General features: G+C 39.5%; 1 protein-coding gene across 2 annotated transcripts; it reads right to left on the bottom strand.

The window, feature by feature from the left end:
• Positions 1-2,507: 2,507 nt before the first annotated feature.
• On the bottom strand, positions 2,508-7,067 carry LOC109038326 (uncharacterized). Of its 2 annotated transcripts, XM_072305565.1 has the most exons (5): positions 6,852-7,067; positions 6,350-6,400; positions 4,364-4,483; positions 4,280-4,321; positions 2,508-3,573 (listed from the first exon to the last, which is right to left on the bottom strand). In XM_072305565.1, exons 1-5 carry the CDS (start codon positions 6,918-6,920, stop codon positions 3,106-3,108), a joined length of 750 nt encoding a protein of 249 aa, XP_072161666.1. In that variant the 5' UTR covers positions 6,921-7,067; the 3' UTR covers positions 2,508-3,105. The 2 variants fall into 2 exon arrangements, with proteins under 2 accessions (XP_072161666.1, XP_072161665.1); XM_072305564.1 differs by having other exon boundaries at positions 4,280-4,483.
• Positions 7,068-10,805: the final 3,738 nt, after the last annotated feature.

The following is a 10,805-nucleotide window of genomic DNA, read 5'->3' as shown; positions in this document are numbered from 1 at the left end:
TTAGAACACAAAAAAATGTTCATAGGGCATTTTTCAAAACTTCAGTTCGCGATTTAACACTTTTGGAACACGTAAGGAACATTCTTGATTAACATACCTGAACAGGGCCACCTTTGAAAAGAGGAGAGCGCCTTCAACCGACTTCATAATCTTGATGCAAAATTCTGATACAACTATTCACGACAGTCGTTTTGCATACCCGCCTAATTGAAGGCAAATCATTGACCCAGGCAGCAAGGTACGAATTTCAGCACTGTGATACGTAATTTTAAGGGAGCAAAACCTCCGGGGGTGCCTCACCTGGCAACCACATAGCCCAGCCTCCGGGGGTGCTCCACCTGGCTCCAAAAGGGCCAACCCCCAGGGGCATCCCCCCTTGCCCTACCTACCCAACCTGGAACCCAGGAAGTCCAATCCCCTGGGGCTCCACCCCTCGACTGCCAAGGAGCCAAGCCAACCGGGGGCTGCCCCCTTGACATCCAAGCCGTCCAACCCCCGGGGGCTGCCCCCCTTGGCATCCATGGAGCCCAACCCCTCAGGGGTGCACCCCTCGGCTGCCATGGAGCCCAACCCACCGGGGGCTGCCCCCATCGGCATCCAAGAAGCCCAAAACCAAGGGCCCGCACCCCTTGGCAGCAAGGAGCCCAACGCACCGGGGGCTGCCCCACCTGACATCCAAGCAATCCAACTGTCACAGGTATTGAAATACCAGTAACTTGTCCTTTTCTTAAACTTATAAATCTCTTAAACATTTTCTTTAACTCACTTCAGATGGCTGGATTTCGTTCAGTTTCAGTCTTTTTCAACCCTATCTTCCAGTCATCTCCTTAAATCACCACTTATTTTAATTACTAGACTTGCAACTGATACCTACATAGATTATAGCCAGCCAACAGCGTGTAGACTTGTTGTCTCACCACCCGTGACGTCAGCAAGTCTATAAAAGCTTGTGCTGCCCGAGATTCTAGGTCTTTTTTCCATCTTTGTGACCCGGACTCATGTCCCTCGCTCTAAGGTCTTTTACCATCCCCATGACCCACGAAACGTAAACGTGTAACTCTCTCTCTGGTCTTTAACATCCCTACGACCCACGACCCGTGTCTCTCTCTCTCTCATCGGTTTTATTCCATCAGTAGTGCAACTCTTCACTTCAACTTTAACGCTGTGTAACTTAGTGACATTTAATTTGTGAAATCTGTGATATGTGCCTTCATCACGTCAATACAAGCTATTTCGTCTCAAACTCTTGTTTTATCCTTTATCGAACATTCCTTAGTCAGTTTGTCAATCCTGACTCAAAAAGATTGACTGGTGCCGAAATTATTATCTCAACCGTCAACTTCATAACATGATTACCGAAACCAATTGTTAATCATTACACCAACCCTCAGGCTGCCCCCCCCCCCCCCGGCACCCAAGAAGACCAACAACCCCTTGGTTGCCAAGGAGCCCAACCCAACGGTGGCTTGGCTGTCCCACCTGACATCCATTTGTTGGCTATAGTATACGCCCAAATTAAAATAATCAGACCAGCACTCAGGAGGGCAACTAGGGACCTCTCTCAAACGAGAAAATCACGTTTTGAGCCTTGGGTGGCGTAGTCAAAATGTTGAAGAAGAAGCACACTATTCTTAAACGCATACCTTGTGAAAATTCAGGACTGTGAAGAGTATAAATATCTAGGAGTTTGGTAAACTAAGGACGGAAATTTGGATCGGGCCATTAAAGATCGGAATGTGCAAGCCAAGAAAGCTATCGCGATGCTAAATGGGGTTCTCTGCATGGGACCAGAGTATCTCCAAGGAGACCAAAAGAAAAATTTACAACGTCATCGTGAAGAGTATCGTGACTTACGGGAGTGAGGTCTGGCAACTCAAGAAAAGAACTGAAGACATGCTTAGGGCAACTGAGATGGACTTTTGGCGAAGGTCTGCTGGGATAACGAGAAGAGAGCGTATCCGCAATGAAGAGGTACGTGAGATAATGGGTGTGGAGAAGGACATCGTTCACGATATCAGGTCCAAGCAGTTGGTCTGGCATGGACATGTGCGAAGGATGGCAGACGACCGGTTGCCCAAGCAGGTCTTCGATTGGGTTCCTCCCGGAAGGCGACGGCGTGGACGTCCTGTGAAAGGTTGGCGACAAGGGGTGGAGGAGGAGATCAGAAGGTGCCAATTGCCTGATGATCTCTGGGAGGATAGGGGGCAATGGCGATTGGGCGTCGCAGAGCGCGAGGCGGCACTATAAAGGCGGTCTTATGTATGTATATTATTTTCTCCATTCGTTCTCTATGATGAATTTAGATTTTCATTTCTACACGGGCTCTGCTACTATCCCGTCTCTATTCTGAGAGAACTTTAACAAATTGATCCGGCAATTCATTTCTAAAGGAGCCTCGAAAAAAGGCCCATTGTGATTCAGTCAGTACATGATCATAAAAATTTAGATATTAATAATGGACTCGTAAATGGATCTGTAGGAAAATTGATTTCAAAAAAACTGGAGAATGACATTCCAACACAACTTTATTTTAAATTTGAAGATCCTTCAATAGGAAGTGCGGCAAAAAGGATTACATCTCCACATTTTAATCACGCATTGACTACTACAAATGAAGTAGATAGTGTACCAATCAAGAGACATGAAGTAACACTAAAAATAATTATAAAAACAATATAACAGTGACACGGAAACAGTTTCCTATAACTCCAGCGGCTGCAATTTCTATACATAAGTCACACGAAAGCACTTATGAAATAGTATGTGTGCATTATAACGCAATAAGATTTAAAACAACCAGTTTATTGTATGTAGCTCTAAGTCGGACAAATTCATTGAAAAACTTATATCTGATTGGGAAGTTAAACAAAGCTGATTCTGAACCAAATATACAACTTCTTGATGAGCTTCAGTGGTTACGAACGGAGGCAAAATTAAAATTAGATTTATTTGAAAATTATCAGGAAAACATGTTTTTCATTTTTTACTAGACTTTTCAGTCTCTAAACAAACAGAAGATGACCAACTTCAAAAATGAACCTCTGTACAAAAAAAATGATTTAATCATTATTTCAGAAGCTATAATGTTTCATCTATTTGGTCTCACTACGTAGAGCTTTCATGATTGTTTTTGGTTTCTTTCAACTCAGTTTCTTTCAAATTTTTTTCTCTCAACTTTTTTTCTCTCAACTTTTTTTCTTGCAACTCTTTTTGTTTCAACATAATTTCGTAGGCCTTTTCTAACACACCTACCAACCATTGTACACATGCAAGTGGGTCTTTACGAAAACTTTCACAAATATTCGGAAATTTTCGCTCCAGAATCTGATCATGCACCTTTTCATCCCTGATTCTCATTATTTTCTTTACAATCTCTGCCAAATCATCAATACCTACCCCTTTATCATTAGCTGTTTTTGACATGAATAACATAGGCGGATCGTTCAAATCCATCATCAAGGTCCATCGTTCTCCTCTATCGATTTCTGTTCCGAATTGTTTTCCATATGTCTCTTCCAATTTTTCAATCATGTTCCCGGCGAGAATGATGGATATTTCCTCTCGTAATCTTATCTGTGAGCATTCGTGAGAAAGTGAAACTGAATAAATACAGGGTTATCCAAAGGTCACCTATCACCCCTGTAACTTTTTTTCTAATTGAGATAGAAGTTTGAAACTTTGGAAATATCACACTTTTCGGAGCACAAGCGGCTCGGAAAGGCCCGTTCATGGATTGACTTCATTGGCGCTCCAGTACATCGCGACTCTCTATTGTACTCTATGGAAATCTCATAAAGGAATTCAATATTCCCTGTGATGTATATCTATGTGTTTGAACAACTTTATTTGTTGCCTCCCTTTTTTTTAAAATCTTACTTAACGCTATTTTTAATGCTGGAATCCTTTTCCTTTGGTGATTCGATTATATCTGGGATAGGCGTAGGTAGTGGGATGCAAACCCTTACACATATGACACGCAGATCGCGTGTTTGCATACTTTCATGGGTATACCATGATAAATCTTTGATCATTGAGAGCTTTGGTAACTGTCAAATGAGAATCTTGATTATTTAAATTAAGTTTCCAGACAAAATCCTCTGTTCCTTTAAGCTTATGACTAGAGTTATCAGGTAAGGCTTTAAATAATTGGTTTTAAAATATTAACATCATTACCTGAGGAGGGCATTGAAATAAATTTGATTAGGTAAGTATTTTTACAGCCAGTTCTTCATCTTTTACAAATTAGTCTGTCCAATTATACATAAAAATGACTACTTACGTTTTCTTCTTTCAGTTTTACTTCAGTTTTTACTGATTCTTCTCTCAGTTTTAATGATTCTTCTCTCAGTTTTAATGATTCTTCCTGCGCGTCTTTAAGTTGTAGTAATTCAATATAAATTAATCTTTCCCGATCAAAGGGATCGCTAGTCTGGGCGAGGGCTTTTGCCTGTTCCCGAAGTCTCCTGTGTTTTTCGTCCTGCGCCTTATAGAGCATTGAAACACATTTTTAATTACTACTTTTGTATCATAATATTTATTAATATCATTCAGCTATCCTACTGAGGAGGGCATTGAAATACATTTGATTCGGTAAGTATTTTTACAGCCAGTTCTTCATCTTTTACAAATTCGTCTGTCCAATTATACATAAAAATGACTACTTACGTTTTCTTCTTTCAGTTTTACTTCAGTTTTACTGATTCTTCCTGCGCGTCTTTAAGTTGTAGTAATTCAATATAAATTAATCTTTCCCGATCAAAGGGATCGCTAATCTGGGCGAGGGCTTTTGCCTGTTCCCGAAGTCTCCTGTGTTTTTCGTCCTGCGCCTTATAGAGCATTGAAACACATTTTTAATTACTACTTTTGTAACATAATATTTATTAATATCATTCAGCTATCCTACTACAACTACATTTATTATATGAGTGATTTCACGATGACAAGAATACCTAAAATTAGCAACACCTTTACAATGAAAAAGCAGCAATTTTAACCAAATTTCATTACTTCGTTTTAAAGGTATCAAACTTCCTTTTTCCAGCTTTGGCGCGCTCTATTTTGATTCAGTGCCTAAAAGGTTATAGAGGGTTATCCAAAAGTCACTGACCACCCCTGTAATTTTTTTCCTAATTGAGATAGAAGTTTGAAACTTTGGGAATGTTCCTCGGTTTAAGGTAGCAACTTTTCGGTTCCTCAAACTTTTGGGGGGCGGCCCCCCTAAGGGGGCGGGGGCTAACTTTTTTTTCAAATGGCAACCCCCCTTTTGTGATACCTCATTAGAAAGATAATAAAAAATAAAATTTTTGGCGCAAACCGCAGGTCAAAGTGTTTACTTTTGACAAAATGGCGGCCGCTAGCTTATCGTCGGATTTGTATGAGACTTGGTATCCGGGGGTATTTTGGCACGAGAAAAACAAATCTTTCATTGGATTTTTGAAATTTTTAGAAACTTTACAATGGCGGCAAAAATGCGAATGGCGATGATGGATGCGGATTTTCCGTTATTTTTCCGCCACCATTTTGACGATATTCAGTGTTTCAAAAATCGAATGAAAGATTAATTTTTTTCGAGCCAAAAACCACCAGAGTATTGACTTTTGTGCAAATCCATCGGTAAACAAGTACACAAAGTAAAATTTGAACAATTTTTCACGAAAATTTTGCGAACAGAAGAAAACATAACTCCTATCTTAATTAGTTAGTAAAGAGTACACCCATATGAAATCTAGACCGCCCAAGATTCATCTTCCGCGCGGAGGGCATGTTTGTTCCTGCTTAAAAGTTTTTGGCAAACCTGCATACAGGATGAAACGCACCTTTTTCATTGATGAATCTTGAATTTCTTTTAAAAGAAATTAAATCTCCGTATTTTGTCGTTTTTATGTCGCTGGAAAATAAGCATTGACTGGTTTTAGTCAAATAAAAAATTAACATTTTCTGGCCAAATTTTGCAATTTCAATAAACATGAAGCACAAACTCCAAAAATAGGTCCAACATTTAAAAAGGAAATTTAATACCTTTGAAATTAAGTAATGACATTTGGTCAAAATTCGTGCATTTTTAAATTTAAGGTTTTCGCACATTTTAGCTAGGTATTCCTGGTATCGGGAAATCACCCATATACAGGGCCGCTTAGGGGCTCGGAAGTTGAGAATCTCAATAAAAACTAAAAACACTTTTCAAAACGTCTTAAGTACTTAACGATATCCATACATCAGATAGTTTTGCGTTTGTGTCACTTTTTGTCGGATAAAAGTTGTGTTTGTAACGAAATTATTTCTTTCTCTATTTAATCCAAATATTCCTTGAAAGTGAATGATTCTTATAATTTAATTCATCTAGACTTACATTGTGGTTTGTTTTCGCCGTCCCCAAGGGCCTCAGACCAGTCAGACCATCCTTCAAAACACATCAAAATAAATGGTTTAATTATTAATTCTAAAAAACGCTCTTTATAATATTGAATCTTTAGCCTGAAAGCGTACCTATCCTAAAAGTGCTTCCTTCCATTCGCAATGTAAAAAATGTTTGCGTTACCCAAAGACGTCGTCTCTTTTTTAACTTTAATAATACTTTTTTCTGTTCCCATGACAAATCAATGATTTGTTTGTGTATTCAAAAATCAGTGATTATTTTATTTGGGGGGGGGGGCGAAGCTCCTTTTAAGATCTTTTTATTAATAACTGTATAAACAAAACAAGTACTGAATTTTATTATTGCAACTTTAAATGTACAAAGGTAATATGTAGTAAATTGATTTTGTTAAACTCTTAAAAGTCGCGCTGACCGCTGAGCATTTTACTAATACCTACGTATTAGAGCTTGTTTTTTAGTGTTAAGGTATACTTACATTTTCGTTAGAGTCCTGAAAGGCCCCAGCCGTACCACAGATAAGGAAGAACACAACACACTGGTACATTGCGTTGCGAGGTAGCTGAAATGACTGGCGATGTTGGTCAAACGCGACAAGCGGCTGGTGATATTCTGCTGTATGAAATAACCTTAGTCATAGTCGTGCTATTTTTATCAAGCAGCTGCGGAGTTCAAAAGGGCAAGTTGAGCTGGAAGTCGAACGATAATGTGTCTGAGCAAGAGACCTCTAAAATCAAAAATTTTGCCGTTTATCATATTATTATTACTTTTTGGCTTCACTCAAGCATTATTTGTCTCGAATCAAGGAAAATTCAGCTAAATCAAGATAAAAAAAATCTTGACGGCAAATTCAATAATCTTCATGCTTGAGCCACGCACATTTTTTTTTGGTGTTGGGGGGCGGAGGGACCCCAGTTACGGTATGCATAGAGTATATCGCCGGTGTAAGTCGGGAATCACATAACTCGTTTGCGGTGTCTGAAAATCTCCACCTCTATGTTATTATTTTAAAGAAGAACGAATTGTCATCATTCCTTGAAGTTCTTGCAAGATTTTCCTCGCACGGAGAAGAAAAATCACTGCAGTTTTAAAGAATTGCCTTTGAGTAGTTTTCCGTTTAAAAAATGAAGTATGATAGGAAGTCTGCGACGTCGCAAACCGAGTTATGTGATTGCCGACTTTACCCCGTCGATATCCCCATTTAAATAAGCAAACATGTGTATCGGCATTTTTTGAAATTCAAAATCGTTATCAACGGATTAAATGTAGCTCATTTTTGCTGAAACATCCTCATACTCGTTGAGTCATTCAAAAAGTCCAGCAAGGCGATATTTGCGACTCTTCCGCTTTCAGCACATAAATATTATCTCCAGATTTACGAGGCAGCTCTATCCTCAAATTTTAAAGCTAAGATTATTTATTCCCACGAAAGCGTTTAGCTCAAGTTAAGGGTTGGCTTGCGCTAAGTCCAGCCCCCCCCCCCCCCCCCCGCAGCCCGTAAAATAACGAGCAACCGGCACTGTCTACTTTAGGTTCTACGATAAGCATAGTCCAACAAGCAAGTCCAGGGAAATAAGGGAAAGCAAAAGCTGAGCTGAAGAGGGGAGAGTTAAGTGGGAAGGGGGTAAAATTATGAGTGGCGTAATTACCAGGGTTATATAAGTCGGGGAAGTCTCTTAATGGGGGTAGTAATTTCGCAAATCGGTCTGCAACTTTGCCATAGTTGACAATTTTGAATAAATTAACAGTGTGTGAGACGCTTGACTCTAACCTCTGCGCACAGTGTCAAACTACGGAGCTCACGGGAGTTTCAGGGTTGCAATTCTTTAAAAGTCAGGAAATATTTGATCACAGGGTGACATGAAACATAAGAAAGAAATGAAAGGTTGGAAATCTCAGTGGAATATGTCGTGAAATTTCACGAGGCGGTGAAATAATATATATTTTTCAGGGGCTGGAGTATGCAATCCGCACTCAAACGCATTAAAATAGAATAAGTCACAATTTTTACATTTTGCGAAACATGAGAAAGAATCGGTATCTACAGTATCTTTCATAAATTTCTGAAATTTCATGAAATATTTCAAATGAAGTATCAAGAGTTTATTTTTCATGAAATTTTTCCACCCTTTTTGACCGTAAAATGCCAGGTCTGCTGAAATGACCGACTGAGAATTAGGCTATATTTACTTATTTTTTTAATTTCTATATTCATATGTTTTGATGGTCATGTAGTTTATTGCTGAGAAATTTCCCAGCGTAACATCGACTTGAGCGGATTTTTTTTTCAGTCTCGATTGATATTTTCCTTACCTTCAGGATTCATGTTTTTATTAGGTACATACATCAGTGGCAAAGCGTGAATGATCGATTATCGATATTTCCCCATTTGAGCTGTGGTAAAGAATCGATCATTAGGGTGTTCGCTGCGAAGACCCTAACAATCGATCCTTTTCCATAGGTTTAAATGGTATATCAATCGATATATCGCAAAGCACGCCTCGCCACTGACATACACCCTAGCCGCTTTCACAGCGCTCTCTAGCTCTCCTAAAAAATCCGCAATAGCTCAAAATATGACAATAACCAAGACTTTAAACTTCCTAAATTCAAAAGGCCGGGACCTTACGTGGTCCCGATGGTCCCATTTTCAACCGGATCAAATCAAAAATAAAATTTAAGGAGCAGTAAAAGCTAAACTCCTTATACGAAAGTATTTCTTCCGAACAGAACTAAGCGCGGGTGGGAAAGATGGAGTGTGCTCGTGAGGTGCTCGATCAGAAACAAAGTAATAGTGGGCTTGATTCCTTTTGAAGCATTGGAAAAGCGGGATTTTAAATTCACCAAACGGAACTAAGTAGCAACTATGTGGGACTCATGAGCCGTGGGCACGTGGCAAGAGCGTCGTGGACAGGGCTCATGAGTTATAGACGCCCAGGGGCGACCACGGAGCGGGTTCGTCGACGCTGACGTTTTATAGTTCTATACGTTTTATAGTCTGGCGCTTTATAGTTCCCATTTACTCTTACGGCCTGAGAACTAACGAGCACACCCTGTAGTTTCCACCCGCACATAGTTATGTTTGGTAGAAAGACGTCTATATGATAGTCGGGAGGAAATAAAGTGTTCTAAACCTTTTTTGACAGTATGCCGAAGGTGAGTTGTTAGATCCCCGAGATGTTCTGTGGGCTCATTATAAAAATTATCGATAAAGCGAAAAATAAAGTTATCAGGGCGAAAAAAATTCAAGTTGAAAGAGCGTGTGGGTTGATTATTGAAAATGAATGAGACTAAGAGGACGTGTAGGGAAAACAGAGAGAAGCTATTAGTTAAAACGAGCTGGTCGTAATGGACCATGAGGTAAAATGATTGAATAACGATAGGGCCTTAGTATCATGGGTTGCCGTGAGTCATTCTATTGCTTACCTCCTTCATCCATTTCAATCACCCGATTCTACCGGTGGCATCTCTTGATTGACAGAATGACCCCTAATCTCCGCCTAATATGGCACCAGACATTGCTTCATGAACAATAATATTGTAACAACTAGGGAGAACAAAGTAATGAAAAATCAAGCGATAAGATTTTTCAACACCTTGACCAACGAGTTAAAAGTAATGTACAGGGAAAGTTCCGTCAAAATATTCCTTAACCAATTGAAAATAAAACTAAAAAATAAAGCTTATTATAATCTAAAAGAATTTTTTGAGGAACTTGTATAATAATTTCATTTTGCTTAAATTGTTGTAATGGTCGTATAAATTGTAAATTTGACTTGTGCCAGAGCTGTTTACTATAGGCTGTATGCATCAATAAATTCTATCCATCTATCCATATCCTTTACGTCTTCTTTGTCTAAAGCTTTGTCTATCAATTTCAATAATCAACCCGCAGGTTTTAATGTTTGATTTTTCGGCTAATTTTTCTGAGCGAGCCCACCACCCGGCGTGGGAGGATGCAAATGAAGCGGCGCAGTCCTCTCTCCTACGGCGTAACTCAGCGGCCAAATATTCCGTAAGGGCGCGTCCTGATTTCCCGATGAGCCCCTGAAACTATGGATTTATATGGAAAACAAGGCTCACGTGAAAATTGAGATGCCCCCTCACGACGAGTTACTACGCCGCACAGTGGATCGAGTCAATGGGAGAGGTCGGACATAATTTAGAAACTTTAAAAGCATATATCTTCATTAATATGCAATTTTGATGTTTTAAAAATAGTTTCATTGGTTTTATCTTAAAATTGTCTATAAAAAGCACCCCTTAAAATTAAAATTGTGATGAGGTAAACGTAAAATTTTACAATTTTTGTCGAAATTTTCATGTCCGACTTCTTCCGTTGATTCGATCCACTGTGCGCCGTCCCACCACTGCACTGCCACCCGTTAACTTTAGTGCCGCGCTCGTGAGACACGTCCCTCTCAGCACCCGC

The sequence above is a fragment of the Bemisia tabaci genome, chromosome 10 (genome assembly GCF_918797505.1).
Source record: "Bemisia tabaci chromosome 10, PGI_BMITA_v3".
In the NCBI taxonomy this organism is placed as follows: domain Eukaryota; kingdom Metazoa; phylum Arthropoda; class Insecta; order Hemiptera; family Aleyrodidae; genus Bemisia; species Bemisia tabaci.
This window is presented reverse-complemented; position numbering and strand designations above follow the sequence as displayed.